Below are 19,603 nucleotides of genomic sequence, written 5' to 3' on the forward strand. Positions count from 1 at the left end.
CACACACACACACACACACACACACACACACACACAGAAACTCACATACAAACACACACCCACACACTGTGCACCCTACTTTTTTATTTCCCTATTTATTTTTAGATAACTGAGGGAGAGGGCTGGCTATCCTTAACACAGATGTAAAAAATCTAGCTAGGATAGCCAGTCCTTGATCTTGCAACACTCAAAAACAAAGCTATGTTACTAATTACTAATTATCTTACTTTGTCATCAAAAATTTGTTAAGTACCAAATTGTATAATAATCTAGTCTTAGTACATTGTTCAACAGTGTTTAAATTTGTGTGTTTATGTGTTTATGTTTTGCTCAATAAATTTATTATTATTATTATTATATTTCTTCTTTCATTTTGTCTCCCTTTTTACAGGGGTAAATTGTATGTCACACGGGCCTAAGCCAAGTGTGGCATATTTTTACGATGATGCTGGTGAATTTAGAAACTTTCGCGTTATGCGACAGGTGTTGAGGATAACTGCTTTTTGAATGAGCGCGAGCGTGTTTTTAGGCATTTTTAATGTATTAAGATTACTTTGAAGCGTTTTAGGGATGACGCCTGTGCTAGAGATAACTATCGGTACAATTTTGACTGTGTCTATTGCCCACTGTCTTTTTATTTCTGTAGCCAAATCAATATATTTGGCCATCTTTTCTGTGTGTGTATTGAGGAGATTGTGCGTGTTACATGCTGCTATGTCAATAATAAAGACGGTTTTGTTATTTTTGTCCATTACTGTAATGTCGGGTCTATTATAATGTATGGTTTTATCTGTCATGATGGTTCTGTCCCAGTAGATCTTGTAGTCTTTGTTGTCCAAAACTGTACTTGGTTGATATTTGTAGTATGCTGTTTTATTTGCAATAAATTTGTATTGGTGGGCTAGGTTTTGATGCACTATTGCTGCTATTTGATCATGCCGATGCTTGTAATCAGTTTGGGCTAAGGATTTACAAGCACCGGTGATATGTTGAATTGTTTCTGAACTACTGAGACAGCGTCTACACAAATCTGTAGGCAGATTGGGCATATGGATGATATGTTTCTGGTAGTTCCGGGTGGCTATTACTTGGTCTTGAATAGCGATCGCAAAAGCCTCCGTTTCCGGAAATAACTCGCCTCGGCTCAACCACATGTTCGAAGCCTCTTCGTCGACATGTGCTTGGCCGAGATCAGCTCTATGTCTACCATGCAGAGACTTTTGCGTCCACATATGGATTTTCTGTTCTTTGCTTATGATATTAGATTTCAGATTCTTATCTTGTAGATTAAGAGGAGTAAAGTTCTTGTCTATTTGAGATACAAAGTTGTGGATGTCTGTTTGTTCAGCTTTAAAATGAAAATATTTTCTCAATTTTATGATTAAGTTATTATGTAAATTTTGCACGTCTATTAAGCCTCTTCCTCCTTCTCGGCGCGGTAGTGTAAGTCGTTGGGTACATGTTTTGGGATGGTGTTTTCTATAGGCTGTCATCTGTGTATTAATTATTCGCTGTAGTTTTAATAACTCCGTTTTGGACCATTTTATTATTCCAAACGAATACGTAAGGATTGGTATTGCATAAGTGTTTATAGCTTTTACGGTATTACGTGAGTTTAACTGCGTTTTTAAAATCTGCTTTAATCTTCCTTTGAATTTTTTTATCAACTCTACTTTAGTTTGTTTTTGGTGTATTTGTTTGGATTGATGAAAACCTAAATATTTGTATGACCCATATTCATCTATTGCTTCTATTTCTTCTCCAGTTTCAAGCGAATATGAAGTTTTTACCGTTTTCCCACGACTAACAGCATGGATTTTACATTTATCTATCCCGAATTGCATTTGGATGTCTTTAGAAAATGACTGTGTGATGTCTGCTAGTTTATTAAGTTCCTTATTATTTGTGCCGTACAATTTTATGTCATCCATATACATTAAGTGTGAAATTGAATGTTGTGACTTATTATTTTTTAATTTAAATCCGGCTTTAGCATTATTCAGTAAATAAGATAATGGATTAAGAGCTATGCAAAACCATAACGGGCTGAGTGCGTCTCCTTGAAATATACCTCTTTGTATTTTAATCGGATCAGTAGTAAACGATACTTCTTTGCTATTTATTTTAAGTTTAGTTTGCCACTTGGCCATAACAGACTTTAAAAATGTAACTATTGTAGGGTGCATTTTATACAGTTGGAGAACATACAGTAGCCAGCTATGGGGTACTGAATCGAATGCCTTTTTATAATCTATAAACATTGTGTGAAGGTTTCTATTGCTTGTGTGTGCTTGTTTCATTACAATTGCGTCAATTACTAACTGTTCCTTACATCCCTGGCTATTTTTCTTACATCCTTTTTGTTGTTCAGCTAAAATACTATGTTTATCTAAGTGTTGGTACATAATTTCGCTAACACATCCCGTTATGATTTTATAAATTGTTTGTAGGCATGTGATCGGTCTATAGCTTGACGGTTCTTTAGGATCTGATGGCTTTGGCAACATGTAGGTGACACCATGCATAATGAAATTCGGTATCGTGTGTGGGGACTGTAGAAATTCATTAATGTGGTAATGTAAGAATGGGTGTACGCAAGTGAGTTTTTTATACCAAAAGTTATGTATATTATCTGTTCCAGGTGATTTCCAGCTATGTGTGCGTTTAACAACTTTAACAAATGTATCCACCGATATAGATTCAAACTTCATGTCATTTATATGAGAGGCGTCTTCTACAGTCTTAAGCCACTCAGCGTTTGTATCATGGTGCAAAGGATTTTCCCAAATACCAGACCAAAACTGGTGAAGTTGTTGCGGTGACGGACAGTTAGAGCCATCTGCCGCAGTAGCTACTTGGTTTAAATTTCTATAAAATATTTTTTCATTATTTTGGAACATAGTATTTTGCTGTTTTCTATTTGTACAGATAAGATATCGCTTGAGTCTACTTGAAGCTACATTCAACTTTTGTTTTAATGTGTCCAGAAAATGTTCTAAATTAGTATTTGGCTCTTCAAACTGTGCGTGTGTTCTATACTTCATTTTAACTTCTTCTACTGTTTTAACTACTCCCCTGTTTCTATTTCCTGCCATGAATTGTGTAAGCCTCCCTATTTCTAATCTGTATTTCGTTATTTTATCTTCAAGTCGCCTCTGCCACATTGGTTTTTTAACTTTGATATTATGTCGTTCTCTATTTTCGCTAAACCTGGTACCATTGCAAAGAGCTGCCGTGTAAGCTGCAGAATATATTATTGTATGAATTGAATTAAACTCTAGATTGTGGTTTAAGTACTTTGGTAAAATATTATTATTTAAGCAATGGACTATGTGAGTTAATTTTCTAGAGGGTTTTTGTTTTGGTATATATGGCCTTTCTTCTGCATGAACATCTGTAAAATTAGCTAATGCAGACATGAATTCTTTTTCAATGGCACCAAGTTCTATTTCACTATATTGTGGCACGTTTGTCTCATTATTATGACGTTCTTGTGTTGAGCTATGGACATCGCTCACGATATCTGTATCTACTGTATTTTCCAGACAGCTAATATTTAATTCCGTACTATCCACATCAGGTGTTATTTGTTGTGGACCGTTTGCTGTCACGATATTTGTGCAAGGGGTGTTTTCAATAACGTTCACGAGTTGGTTGAAATTATCGCTGTTTGAAAGTAGTGATATTGGTTCAGTGTTTCCATCGCCATCTACGTTACTACTAGGGTTTTTGTCTGTATGTGGTATATTCAGTGTCCGCTCTACTTCATCCCGGATTTCTTGTATTCGTTTCCCCGTTAATCTACTGTTCTTAACAATGTATCTTCTTTGATCTGCAATTCGTTGCTCAGATACGTGTGCTATTTGTGGGAACTGTGAAATAATGGCGGAATGTAAAGGTGTTCGATAAGCTGTTGTATTAGTTTCACAGCGGGTGATTCTAAAGTATTCGCGTATAATAGCTTCATTCATGCTGTTAGTCCATCGTAACCTTGGATTAACACTACTACCGGGTTGAGATTGGGTGTATATGCCTGATTCAAATTTACTTTCTATGTCTCTTCTTATATTATCTAAAGTTTCTTGGGGTAAAAGCTGATTTCTCAATATTGCTCTTTTTTGATCACCTAACCTCTGTTTTGATACGGCAAAATTTTGGAATTTGTCTGTAAATTGTGCGTGTAATGAGTCTAAATAATGAGGTTTAGTTTCTAACTCGCTAACAATTAGGTACGTGCGCCAAATGTATTCATTCATTTGAACAGTCCATTTTTTTCGCGCCTTTCTATGGCCAGCGGTGGGTGCAGTACTTGCGGCAGGTGCCACCTGCACAACATCCTCTGGACCGGATGATGACGAGTCAAATCTGTTTTCAAACGTACGTGGAGATGAACCTGGGGATTCAAAAAGGCTCTGTGTGGATGATGGAGATAAAGGTGGTTCCTGAGGTGGCCCTACCTTTCCAGCAGTATTCTGTATCCGGTTATTTGATCTTAAAAAATATTTTGATCGGTTTTTTTCCTTCCCTATCGCAGGCGTCGCGTAGTCCATAGGCATATCGCCGGTCGTTTGATGGTTAAAGACCGCCACCCGGAGATTCATCTTTCCCCTAACCCCTCGAGATACGTCCTCACCATCATCAGAGTCCCTCTCAGGGTCGCCGGGCACTTGGGGATGTACTTTTGCTTGCATTTTCATTGTTTAAATTGGACCGTAATTTAAACTCCTGGTGCATGTCCAAGCACAAGAGTGTGTAGTGGACTTAACTAACAAGTTAAGCCCTTTGGACGCCACCGTTGGTATACTAGATACTCTTCCGCTGCCGCCCTGAGTCAGCATCCTACACTGATGCTGACTGTGCTATCTCAGCCTCAACAGAACATCCATGTTCTCGAGCCATGAGATAGCTTGGATCGGTGGGTAGTGGGTACACCACCACCACACCGGTTGGAGAACCTTAAAGTCAGGGGTTCGCGGGCAGAGTAAGTACAGTGGCTTGGTACAGTACCAGTGATACTGGGAGCATCACCAGCACTCCACCTTGCCACACCCATTGCCCTTGCACACCTGACCTTACTGATGGAAAGTGGTTCTCCCTTCCCCCCTCCCCCGTCCCTTAGTCGCCTCTTACGACACCCACGGGCAAGAGATGGGGTGGCAATATTCTACTCAGCCGTTGCCACACGGCGCTTATTATTATTATTATTATTAAACGGCTGAACCGATTTTCTTGGATTATAACTAAGAACACTCTTGATCAAGCCACCTTTCAAAAAAAAACTAAATTAAAATCGGTTCATTAGTTTAGGAGCTACGATGCCCCAGACAGATACACAGATACACACGTCAAACTTGTAACACCCCTCTTTTTTGGTCGGGGGTTAAAAATGACACTAACGCAGCATATCTGATAACCTGTACACGGCAAGAATATCGAATAGGTGCTTATTAAGGTACACAATGTAACCGGAACGAGCGGAATACTAGCGGCTGAATATGTGGATATATTTTAGTTTTATAGTGATAACCATTTTGAAAGAAATATTGGGCACCTAAAGAAAATAAGGGCTGTAGAGAGATCCATGATATGTGTCGAGGGAAATAAGTAGAAGAATGATAGCTGACTGTGCAACTGGCAACCGGTACTATCTCAATTTTAACAACTTTACAGGATGACGGAAAAAACTTCTTTATTCTTCAGCTAATTAATAGTGCATGCCTAAGTCAATATCATTTATTCAAAGTAGGTACAATATGTACACTACTGGTATATATTGTACCTACTTTGAATAAATGATATTGACTTTGACTTTATACCTGACAGTGATGCCTAGGTAAAGTCCCGGCCTGTGTGTTCAAAGATCTTTGTCTTGAGCCGTGGTACTGCGGAGTATCAAATAGTATACCTACTGAATCGTCAAAAATTGGACATAGGAGTTGGGACATAAACTTAATACTTAGAGGTATTCTAGTGATAAAACAGTAGGTACGCAGATAGACAGAATGAAGGAAAAGAAAAAGAAACATAGGTACCTATATATAAATATTATATATAAATGTATACTTGCACCACCTACCTCTAATATCTATAGCTATATCCTTTGGACCATTTTGGTTGCCTGGAAGAGATCGCTAGGTAGCGATAAGGCCGCCAAATTGTACCTATATTTTGTTGAGCTTTTTATGTGTTTTTCTGTACTAATTTTGTGGTGTACAATAAAAGTATATTCATTCATTCATTCATACCTACTTAGTAGATAGTAGAATGAAATTTATTTTTTTTAATTTATAGAATAGTGCTATGGCTGCACCCAGACCTGCAGGCAAGTGATAATGCAGCCTAAAGATGGACCGCGCTTGCCTATATGATGCGTATTCAGTCGTGACTTGAAAGTAGCTATATTAAAAGTTTACCTAAAGTAATAATATGTATAAATACAATAAAAACCTAAATAATTTAGATTTAAACCTAAATAAAAGGGAATATCAGTCATGATTTCTCGAATATTCTTTGAAATTCTATTTTTTTTTTTAATTCTATTTTTCGGCATTTTGTATGCGAGCCAAAATAATCTACCCGATCGGGAAATAAGCTAACTTAAGTAATTAATCCTTTTAAGTGTGAAAACTTAACTGGCTTAGTGTATTTATACATATAAACTAGACTAGAAAATTATGTAATATGTATAGCTGTTTGTTTTCCCAATAATATAAAAAAAACTTAGGCATGTCCTTTCTACGAGTTTGTCTTGTGAATTTCTTTCTTTCTTTTTTGTAATTAATTGAGAGTAATTAAAAGTTAGGTCGGAAGTTTGGAACCAGAGGTCATCAAAATTATGCAAGTCCGTGTGATTAATGTGGAAAATTAGGGACATTTTGTTGGGTCTTTTTTGTCCCAACGAAGTTATTACTAGCATGTGCGAAACATGGAACTTTGACAACAGTTGGTGCCACTCCAAGCTTTGTCTTTGTTTAGGAATGGGGACGGAACAAACATTTACGTTGTTTCTATTACATATTTTTTCGTGAGTTTCTTGTTTCGTTGGTTTTTTCGTTATACTTATTATGGTCTCCAAATATTAACTTGGACTCAACTCTGTGGTACCATTTTTTTTAAATGAAGAATATTAGCCATGCTAATCATGACTAATATTCCCCTTTCCCCTGGAATTAAGCGTTAAACTTGTGCCAGGAGTAGGTACGACAATAGTGCAACGGGTGGAGTTTGAACCGCTGACCTTTCGGAAGTCAGTCCGCTCCTCAACCGTTGAGCTATCGAGGCTCTCAATGTTACAACGTCCTTGATATTTATTTTTGTTAGTTACAGCCAAACTTTATTTCTCGACAAGTAGTTACTTAGGTATAATTTACTGAACTTACATCTCAAACTATTGGGTCTAGAAACTTGGGTATTCGCTAAACCTTTTCTCGTCGTCGAAAGTGGGTCTGTCTGTCTGCCTGTATAATTTTTCACGGCCCATCCTATCAATCAATTTTGACAAAAGGTACAAAGATATGTATCTAGGTCACTTTTTTCTCGGAAAATCAAAGAGTCCCCACAGAATTTTCAAAGAACTAAATCTACGCGGACGAAGTCGCGGGCATCATGTTGTCTTAACATAAAAGTTAAGCATTTCTCATTTATAATTCAGAGCTTAACACGCTACCCCAAAAGTTTTTTTGTGAAGGTCAATAAGTCGGAAGGGATAAACAAACAAAAAAACCGGCCAAGTGCGAGTCAGACTCGCACACCGATGGTTCCATACTCGGGTATTTTTCCGACATTTTGCACGATTAATCAAAATCTTACTTTGAAAATTGAAACACATTAATTTTTTTTTGTGATGTAACCACCAAATGCACGGGTTTCAGATGTTTTCTTTACTTGTGCTGTAAGACCTACAATTTACCTGCCAAATTTCATGCAGACGGTCAGACGGACAGACAGGCAGATAACAAAATGATTCCGTTTTCCTTTTGAGGTACGGAACCCTAAAAAAAAACAAAGAAACACCGAACAATCCACTGTAATCCTGTAACCGGGTCAGAATAGACCCGGGCGCTTATTTACGACGTGTCCCGAAAGATTTACTCAAATGTACTGAAAGTTACCCGATATCGTCCCTTTATTTTACGCTTTAATAAAGGAGTAGGGTTAAACCGATCGCACACAATATTGTGGCCGCAGTGACCCAAACAATTCTGTGTATACAGTGTAAACTAGCCTTAAGATAGCCGTGCCTTCCACACACTGCAAGCCCTGTCTAGAATCTAGATTTAGATTCTATTTAGGTCTAGATCTAAATTTTAGATCTAGAAAGCGTGGCTTATTCCGTTAATCCTCCCTAAAACATCCATCCTAGGGTGTATAGTCTGAAACGTGCGCCCATCGATATCAACCCCGGACGGTGAATTTGTATGATATTTTTAGTCGGAGGTGGAGAGACAGACCTTTGTTTCGTATGGATATACACCCTAGGATGATTGTTTTAGGGTGGATAAATGGAATAAGTGCCAAGTCCTTAGGCTGAAATGATAATTTCAACGGCATGCCGAAGTACATAAAGATGGGTTTCTTTCGTTCTTCTCTCTGGGCTGGTTTCCGCAGTTAAACGTTTCCGTCTGTTGTGCATGCGCTGCCCCTCCCCGCCGAAGTCTTCACTTCAGCCATCCAAGCTCGCTCCAGAAGTCGAGTAGACCGCCCAGGTTGCCGAGGGCTTCATGAAGTGAGGTTGGGGACCCCAAATGGCGTTCTCGTTGTTCTGCCGTGTTCTCTAGGCACGTGCGTCGGTGTTTCATCGACCTCCACGCAGGCCCGTCACAGAGGATTGTCGGTGACACCTATAACGAAAAGATGTTTGTTTAGTGGGCAAAGGTGGGGTTATCAAAAAGATTCGACTCTGCTTCGTCTGTCTGCGTGGCCCTTTAAATTATTGTGTAAAATATGTAGTTCTAAGTTATATTAAAAAGTTTAACTTTTAATTTTAATTAAAGGTTGCCTGGTAGAGATTGCTCCAAGCAATAAGGCCGCCCTTGCACACAATTGTTTTTTCTGTTTTCTACTTTCTGTGCTGTGCTCCTTTACATGTGTTTTTGTGTGCAATAAAGTGTTCTACCTATCTGTCTAAAAACTTATTGAATTTATTTTTTAACTTATTGAATTACTGTTAATATTATTTTATAGTCAAACAGCCATTTTCCTCTCAAAAGATTTATTGTAATGTACTGAAAGCTACCCGATACCGCGCCTTTATTTTCCGCTTTAATAAAAGAGTGGGGTAAATGTAGAGTGTAATAAGTTACGGTACAGAACACCAGCGCGGTGTAACTGTTGTAACTTGTAGTGCGCCCCGTTCTATACGAGGGTGACCGGACGGAAAATATACTTACGCATCCCGCACAAAAGCGGGTATGTGGGCCTCACTGGCACTGTCAAAAATTACCAGCGGGACAGCCCATATCAGGAATGAGGCGTATCAGAATCCCGGGTATCGGTTGTGACTGCGGCGTCCTGACGATGAACCAGCACATGTTTGCATCTGTTTCCTAAGGCGGGAGAAAGTGAGCATGTCTTCTCCTTCTCCCCTGTCTTCTTCTGTGGATATCTTCTCCTTCTCCCCTGTCTTGGTTAGCGTCCAGCTCTCGTTCTCACTCATACTGAGGGAACCTGCCACAAAATATAGACTGCTGAACATATACGGCTATGCCTCTTTGCTCGACTTGGCGAGGGCACTCTCGTGTCCCCAGATTTACTTGTACACTTTATGGATTGTTATAAACTTATCATCATCATAATCAACCCATTGCAGGCCCACTACTGAGCACGGGTCTTCTTTCAGAATGAGAAGCCTTTATTTTTAACCCCCGACCCAAAAAGAGGGGTGTTATAAGTTTGACGTGTGTATCTGTGTATCTGTGTGTCTGTGTATCTGTGTATCTGTGTATCTGTCTGTGGCATCGTAGCGCCTAAACGAATGAACCGATTTTAATTTAGTTTTTTTTGTTTGAAAGGTGGCTTGATCGAGAGTGTTCTTAGCTATAATCTAAAAAAATTGGTTCAGCCGTTTAAGAGTTATCAGCTCTTTTCTAGTTTTCTTGTAGAAAAGAAGGTTAGATAACCGTTAGGTTCATAATATTATGTCAATAGACAAATGTCAAGCTGTCAAGATGGACGTTGCCTAAATACATAATTATTTATTTGAAAATGATGTTTTGGAAAACTCAAATACTTTGGATCGTCGGGGTAATTTACACTTGTACTTTTTAATAAAAGAGTGGGGTAAATGTAGAGTGCAATAAGTTACGGTACAGTAACACCAGTGCGGTGAAACTGTAGTGCGCCTCGTTATGTATGAGGGCGACCTGAACAACACTGTGCGAACCAGCCTCGAAATATAGACTGCTGAAAATATTTACACTTACACATGGTGGATTGTTATAAATAACTCAACGGCCACTCAAACAAAGCCTCAATAGCTCAACAGGTTGAGGAGCCGACTGAATTCTAAAAGGCCAGCGGTTCAAACCCCACCCGTTGCACTACTGTCGTACCTACTCCTAATACAGCTTTGCGCTTAGTTGGAGGGGATAGGGGAATATTAGTCATGATTAACATGGCTAATATTCTTTTTTTTTAACTAATTAAATGAACATTTTAACTGCATTCAACATTCAGGCAACCTATAGCGGGTGCAGCGGCCACCAGCGCCGAACGGACCATTGAGGCGTGGAACCCTCGATGGGAGCTTGATATTTGTGCCTTTGAATGTGGAGACCTTAGGGCCGTAGAGCTCAGGCCTCGAGCTTTTTTTACTTGTCTAGTTTTTTATTTTTCCGGGCAGGAATTATTACTTGATCAATTTCAACCGTATGCCACAATAAAATAAAACTTAGTTCAGGTTGATACAAGTCTAAATTGAAAATTTATAACACCCCCGACGATCCAAAGTATCTGAGTTTTCCAAAACATCATTTTCAAATAAATAATTATGTATTTAGGCAACGTCCATCTTTACAGCCTTGACATTTGTCTATAGACATAATATTATGAACCTAACGGTTATCTAACCTTCTTTTCTACAAGAAAACTAGAAAAGAGCTGATAACTCTTAAACGGCTGAACCAATTTTTTTAGATTATAGCTAAGAACACTCTCGATCAAGCCACCTTTCAAACAAAAAAAACTAAATTAAAATCGGTTCATTCGTTTAGGCGCTACGATGCCACAGACAGAGACACAGATACACAGATACACAGACACACAGATACACACGTCAAACTTATAACACCCCTCTTTTTGGGTCGGGGGTTAAAAATGAAAGAAACCGTCACTGTGTCACTCCACTGCGTCTGTGGGTATTGCGCTTTATTTATAGGAAATAAGTTTATAGGAAATCGTTATTTATAGGAAAAAAAGCTTTATTTATAGGAAAAAAGTTGTTTGGTGTTAATACGAATTAATTCAATCAATGTTTCCCTTTGTTTCAGGTAATTTGGCGCAGACATACGTAATCAAGCAGGATCCACCAGCTGTGTCCAGACGGTGGTGGAATGGGGAATCGCGTTATCGTGCTCATTAATTCTATTTCAGGGTACATTTATTTTGTCTGGACACTCTGGCCCAGTGCCCACTGTGCGTCACATTCATAAACACCGCGGCACATAATAAACAAAAAGTCTAGTTTGTTTATCTCTTCCTAACATTTCCGGTAATTCCGGACTAGCACGCGAACTATGATTATTACATTGCGATTATTGCACTATTGCTATATAAGTATTCGCTGAATTTTATGTAATCTAGCTACTTTCCTGAATATCGTTACTTGACCCGTTTTTTTTTTCACTAACTAGCCTCTGGAAAATTGACATCAAAAAATATAGTAGGTAAATATACTATGGGTGTATAAAATTGGTTATGTAGATCCAGACTGCCTGAAAGAATCAAACAAACTAACTCACTAATTTTACTGTTTTACTACTTTTTCCTGAGACTGCGTCCGTTTTAAACGGATGAACTGTTTCAAAGATCGTTTGGAATTTCAATGATTTCTAGGAGCCCAACGTTACAGAAATCTGCATGAGAAATCAGAAGTTTCTAGTTTGAACTGTACCGTAATATTACGTCACTCATTTTCTCCTCTTAGGACTTAGGTATATAATAAAGGCAGAACATGTAGGAAATTAAACAAAGTCAAAGTCAAAATCATTTATTCAAAGTAGGTACAATTGTACTCCTTTTGATGGTCGAAATTGTTAAACTTGTACGATATAGTGGTGATAATTAATTACGTTACTTAAAAACTAAAGCTACGAGGGTTCCAAACGCGCTCAAGTCTGAGAAGAGCCCACAACAAACTCAGCTGGGTATGAAAACGACCAAATTAGCTTCAATATCTTGCTTAAGTAGCTGGAAAAAATTAATCAAAGAGATTGATTAGACAGCGCACATGCCAATCTACGCCTAATGTGTACCCACCTTAAGAATTGCCGTCATAGATCAATCATTTACTTCCCCTATTTTCATCTCGACATGAAATTTATCCTGTTTTTATGTTCTCTTAAAAACGCTAACGTGGTTCCTAGCATTAAAATTAATCATGTGATGATTTGGTCGTTAGTAGTGATGACGTAATTATCAGTATCCACTGTGGGGCAAATGCCCAGTTTTTTTGACGATTCCTATTTTGACGACCTCTCTGGCTCAGTGGTGAGCACTGTCACAGAGGCACTGTGGTCTTGTAATTGGGGGATCCTGGGTTCGATTCCTGGCAGAGACATTTTAAAATTTGTTTTGAAAATATTGTTTTGACTAGCTGATGCCCGCGACTTCAATCGCGTGGATGTAGGTTTTAAAAATTCCCGTGGGAACTCTTTGATTTTCCCGGATAAAAAGTAGCTTATGTGCTAATCCAGGGTATAATCAATCTCCATTCAGCCCAATCCGTTCAGTAGTTTTTGCGTGAAGGAGTAACAAACACACACACACACACACACACGCACGCACGCACGCACGCACGCACGCACGCACGCACGCACGCACGCACGCACGCACGCACGCACGCACGCACGCACGCACGCACGCACGCACGCACGCACGCACGCACGCACGCACGCACGCACGCACGCACGCACGCACGCACGCACGCACGCACGCACGCACGCACGCACGCACGCACGCACGCACGCACTCACACACACACACACACACACACACACACACACACACATATTTTTACACACACATATTTGTGTGATTCTTCGAATAAATTTAAAAAAAAAAAAAAAAAAAAAACAGGAAATTGTCTCTAGTCTAATCTGGTAGAAGTGAAAGGAAAATGTTGTGGAAGGCACAAGATCGGTAAAGATGTAGCGTTCCGGTACGATGCCGCGTAGAAGAAGATTATGGGTATGGGTTTAATTAAACTGCCATATACCTCTTCCAAGAAAGTTTATAAGTTTAGGTTAATATAAAATTGCTTATTAGCTCTACTCGTAAGCAAGATTGCAATGTTACTAAAGTACTGTCGTCAGCACTTTATGATATATAAAAAAAACCTCTTCCAAGTTAACCCGGTTCCATCAAATTGTCATTTAAAACCAAGGCTAACTTGTAATCGAATAAAAAATGTCTTTCTAAGTAGTTGCTTCTAAAAATATTGCTGGCTTTTACTTTACAACACTGGTGACTACCTATATTCGAAATAACTACGATATTATATTATGAACTATACAAGTACCTACATATTTTTTCATTTGTAAAGCAAAAATATATTTAAAAATATTACTATATTAGTTATATATTGAAAAAAAAAAAACAATGCTTTTAGGAAACTATGTATTGAGAAAAATTCGGTATGCAGGTACGTGAGATAATTAAACATGAAAACAGGATACGACACTCGAAAAAAATGAATGCAATTTCCCAAAAAAGGGACAAGAAAAATGTAGGACAGAAATGAAAATTCTTTCTCAAAAATGATTTCGTTTTCACGTTCCGCTGCGGCCCTAGTTTCAAAATTTCAGCAATGAATAAATTTCACCGTGTTGCTGTGGAATTTTCATGACATTTTTACATTTTTGAGACGCTGACCTGATAGTTTTGCGTCCATTTTCATAATTTATATCGAAAATTACATGATGCTCGCGACTTCGTCCGCGTGGATTTAGGTTTTTTTTTAAATCCCAAGATTTCCCGGGACAAAAGGTAGCCTTTATTTAATTTATCATATACGTCTCAGGAATGCAAGCTGTCTCTCTAACTTTCATCAAGTAAAAAGCCAGCAGACACACACTTTCGCATCACTTCACTGCCTACTCTATTATATCACTAACTCACTACCCATATTATAAATACGAAAGTGTGTTCGTTTGTTGGTTTGGTGGTTTATACTTAATTGGTTCGTCCTATAATCACCTCGCAACGGAGCAACGGAGTCACGTGATTCTTTGCATGGGTATAAATAATTAATGATCTGGAGAGTGACATAGACTACTTTTTAACCCCCGACCCAAAAAGAAGGGTGTTATAAGTTTGACGTATCTGTGTATCAGTCTGTGGCATCGTAGCTCCTAAACGAATGAACCAATTGTAATTTAGTTTTTGTTGTTTGAAAGGTGGCTTGATCGAGAGTATTCTTAGTATACTCGTATTCCAAGAAAATCGGTTCAGCCGTTTGAAAGTTATCAGCTCTTTTCTAGTTACTGTAACCTTCACTTGTCGGGGGTGTTATATATTTTTAATTTACATTTGTTATCCCAGAAAATCAAACATAAATCTGTACAAAGTCGCGGGCATCAGCTAGTTTATAATATTGGTATGGAGACCATGGACTGTAGTTAGCTAAAAACTCTGTTTTCTATCGACTTTTAAGTAATGAATTATTCATTTCAGAACCCCAAGTCTAACTTTTCAAATTAACTTTAATGTACAAAAACCGCCAAGATTGTAATATGGTCGATGGAAATGATGTTCTTCTGTAGAATAGAATAGAATATATTTTTATTCAAGTTAACTTTTAAAGTGCTTTTGAATCGTCAAAATAATTTACTACCTACCTACTCGTAAGTTTCCGTTCATAAAAATTATCTTATAGTTATTGATTTAACTAACGAATTAATTATAATTAATTTTAACGTTAACTTAAACTATATAAACATTTTATGGGTAAAGTAACGTGGGCCTCGCGTATTTTTAACCCCCGACGCAAACAGAGGGGTGTTAGAAGTTAACATGTGTATCTACCTATGTGTCTGTCTGTGGCATCGTAGTGCTCAAACGGATGAATCAATTTAATTAATGTGGTTTCTTTTATTCAAAAGCCTGAAACAAATGTGAAACCATAAACTATGAAATAGGGATTATTTTACCAAGGAGTCAAATAGAGGGTTGTATTTTTATCCAACGGTTTCATGGTAAGATTTTTATTATATATTATTTGATTTATATTTATTTATTTATTATTATTATAAGATTATATATATATTTATTATTATTATTATAAGATTATTTTTTTATGATTTGTGTGCTCTTAGTTTTTCTCTAAGGGTGAGATTAAGAGCGCACTCTGACTTTGCTTAGACTTAAGACAGAGTTAAAACGAGACAGATGTATATCTCTCACATAAACCTGTCTCGTTTTAACTCAATCTTAAGTTTGGGCAAAGTCAAAGTGCGCTCTATAAATCTCACCCTTAGAGAAAAACTAAGAGCACACAAATAATAAAAAAATACTACCTACCATAATGCATGCACATAAAGCTAAGAGTAAGAAAGGCGATAATATGAGTGCTTCTTGAAAAATGAGATACTTACTATATTATACTCAAGATTTTATGAACATATTTGCATGCCAACCCTTTCCAGCTAATAGCTTCTTTTTTACCATTTTGCTACATCATTTTTCTGCGTCGTATTCCTCATTGTTGAGCGGTTTGACCCCTCCCATTAAATCACATAGGTGATTGTTGACGTTTTCTTGGCTCAGCGGGCTCCCAAATCGTTGCACATACAATAAGACTCTACTATTTTAACTCTAATGCCAAGTATCCACTGGCGATAGTTTCTTGCTGTGATAGCCTAGTGGATAGAACATCCGCCTCCTAATCGGAGGTCGGGGGTTCGATCCCGGGCACACACATCTAACTTTTCAGTTATGTGCGTTTTAAGCAATTAAATATCACTTGCTTTAACGGTGAAGGAAAACATCGTGAGGAAACCTGCATGCCTAAGAGTTCTCCATGTTCTCAAAGGTGTGTGAAGTCAGTCTGCCAATTCTCATTGGGCCAGCGTGGCAGACTATGGCCTAAACCCTTCTCATTCTGAGAGCAGACCCGTACTCAGTAGTGGGGCGGAAATGGGTTGATCATAGTTTCTTGCAGAACTTAATCAGTCAATATGAATTTTTGCAAGTTTTTCATTCCGCAACTTCTTGTGCAATTGTTTACAAATTTCAATCTACTTATTCAAGTTTTCACTAATAGGTACGCGGATTCTTTCAGAAACTTTTTACATGATTGTTAAGGGTGCTAGGTCGGGGCAAGTCGACCAGTGTAAAATGTAGCTACTTTTCTTTCTCAACATTTTTATGAACACACTAGCAGACGCCCGCGACTTCGTCCGCGTGGATTTAGGTTTTTCGAAATCCCGTGGGAACTCTTTGGTTTTCCGGGATAAAAAGTAGCCTATGTGCTAATCCAGGATATTATCTATCTCCATTCCGAATTTCAGCCAAATCCGTCCAGTAGTTTTTGCGTGAAGGAGTAATAAACATACACACACACACACACACACACACACACACACATACAAACTTTCGCCTTTATAATATTAGTGTGATTTACATGCCAACCCTTTCCTACTAACAGCTTCTTACATTACCATTCCCACCTTATTATGAATGTTTACCCCGAATTTGAGGAGCCTGAATACTTGAAAGTTGTTAGAGAGACTTACTTCATACATAGAGCGGTCAGTAAAAAGATTTTTATAAAATATCTACTGGGCAACGTAAATTGAAAAAGTGAGCGGTTAGTGCATTAGCGCTCAAAATAATCGTTTGTTTGCTCTGAGCTCTTTATCTCAGAGTTGTGGTTAATTGTCTTGTACACAATTTCTAAACTAAACTAAAGAGATAGGCTTACATTTAGTATTTCAATTTAGTTTAGAGATTGTGTAAAACAGAATTAGCCACATTATATCTTCCATAAAGTTAGCTGTTGTATTTGGACTGCTGCCTAATAGTTGACGCTTGCCATTAGATCAAACAGTCGGGTAAAAATAAGTAAGCTTCTATAACACATTTTTAACATTATCCTATCTATCTGTACACGTTCAAATATCTTAGGTTGGGAGTAAGCAAGATGTTTATTTAGGTCGGTGCGAGGCTTAGAGGTGACACTTTTATAAAAATGTACGGAGTACGGACGCCTGCGTCTTTTTGGGGAAGGAAATTTAACAGGGCTCTCTCCGTCACTCGTTTCATACAATCGTAGTTCCAATTTCATTTGAATATTAAGCAACCAAAGTTCATAAAATTTTGCAGACATATTCTAGAAACTAATATCTGTGTCTGTGGTGTTTTAGATTTTTCTAAAAATATGTAGTTTTAAAATTACAGGGGCTCAAAGATTTATATGAAAATTTTTGAGACCGCGTAACTTTGAAACCGAATATTTTAACAGAAATCTGGAAAACCACAGACATAGATATTAGTTTCTAGAATATGTCTGCAAAATTTCATGGACTTTGGTTGCTTAATATTCAAATGAAATTGGAACTACGATTGTATGAAACGAGTGACGGAGAGAGCCCTCTTAATAGGGTGGTCTCTCTTATTAAAGGTCTTTACATACAAGTGTAAATTAAAAAATTATAACACCCTCGACATGTGTAGGTTGCAGTAACTAGAAAAGAGCTGATAACTTTCAAACGGCTGCACCGATTTTCTTGGATTATAGCTAAGAACACTCTCGATCAAGCCACCCTTCAAACAAAAAAAACGAAATTAAAATCGGTTCAATAGTTTAGGAGCTACGATGCCACAGACAGATACACAGATACACAGACAAACAGATACACAGATATACCTACACTACACGTCAAACTTATAACAACCCTCTTTTTGGGTCGGGGGTTGGCGACCTTGCACCGGAAAGGGCAGCGTCGGAAGACCTCTCACTAAGTGGATGGACGATATCAAACGAGTTGCAGAGAGCCGTTGGATGTGGCAGTCCCTACAAGAGATCTTTGTCCAGCTGTGGACGTGTGACGCCTGATAATGACAATGATGATAATGACATAGGTTTTAGTCAAAGGTAGATCGGTTTCTATGAACCGTTAGTATAGTCCAATCCGAAGTGTATTTTTGACGGCCTCTTATTAGTGGAGTCGGTGGTCTTATTAGTGGATTCCAGGCAGGGGTTTGGAATTTTTCCTGTTCTGGTCTGGTCTGGTGGTAGACTTCGGCCGTGGCTAGTTACCACCCTACTGGCAAAGCCGTGCTGCCAAGCCATTTAGCGTTCCAGTACGATGTCGTGTAGAAACCAAAGAAATATGGGATTAATGAAAACTATCACACCCCTTCCAGGTTAGCCCGCTTCCATCTTAGACTGCATAATTACTTACTACCAGGTGAGATTGCAGTCAAACATTTACCTACTTATCTGAATTCAAAAGATATGAAACTGTAGAAATCATCCGAAAGAATCTACCTACAAAACCAGATCTCAGCTGTATTTAATCCTTACTCTATGACTCGTACAAGCGCTATGTAATTTCAGACTGGATCACTTATTTTGCGTGCTTACCTTGTCTTGCGCTATCTGAATCCTAGAAAGAAAGAAAGAAAAACTGATGTCGTCTGTCCACCTAGTGGGATGTCTGCCAACACTGCTCTTTCCGGTACGAGGTCACCACTCCAGCACTTTTGAACCGACATCTATCGTTTCTCCGATAACGGAAGATATTTAAGTACTTAAACTGCAATTTTTCCAATAAAATCCACCTATCTCCATACAATATATCACTCCCACTATCCACCAAAAATCGCTATTTTCATAGAGCTTACATACTCTGGTGCAGCGTTTTATGCTCATATTACTCGAGTAATCTTTCCCAGACGACGCCCCAATATAAAGCTCAGACAGAATAAGGTTGTGAGCACATTAATAATCGAAAGCGATTACATAATTTAAAAAATAATTATAATTCATTCAGTCACCTATTCGAGGGGGCCGGGATCCCAGACACGCACTTCTAATTTTTAAAGTTATAAAACTCATGAGTTTTAACTATCATTTGCGTTAACGTTGAAGGAAAACATCCGTAATGTACCCAATCTTGAAAAAATTCTACCAATCCGCACTTGGCCAGCGTGGTGGATTATTGCCTAAACCCTTTTCATACTGAGAAGAGGTCTCTCTTACAATAACTATACTTACAAGCTCTGATTCTACAAACCCTAAATCTTGGTTAAAAAAGTACGGCTTGGCCGTTTAATGTTCGTGAAACTATTACATGATATAACATAATATATTAAGGCCATAAGGAATAGTTTGTTCGACAATTACTAATTTGTATTGTACTTCATGATTGTCGCTACTGTATGT

The 19,603-nt window shown here is 38.1% G+C and overlaps 2 protein-coding genes across 3 annotated transcripts in view; one reads left to right on the forward strand and one right to left on the reverse strand.

The window, feature by feature from the left end:
- LOC123874115 (rho-related GTP-binding protein RhoN-like) overlaps positions 1–19,603 on the forward strand; it is a 167,276-nt gene that overhangs the window by 68,668 nt on the left and 79,005 nt on the right. The gene's annotated exons all lie outside the window — the stretch shown is intronic.
- On the reverse strand, positions 369–1,672 carry LOC123874113. Its single transcript, XM_045919301.1, has one exon. The coding sequence runs from the start codon at positions 1,491–1,493 to the stop codon at positions 438–440; it is 1,056 nt and encodes a 351-aa protein (XP_045775257.1). The 5' UTR covers positions 1,494–1,672; the 3' UTR covers positions 369–437.

Source organism: Maniola jurtina, chromosome 17, assembly GCF_905333055.1.
Source record: "Maniola jurtina chromosome 17, ilManJurt1.1, whole genome shotgun sequence".
NCBI lineage: Eukaryota > Metazoa > Arthropoda > Insecta > Lepidoptera > Nymphalidae > Maniola > Maniola jurtina.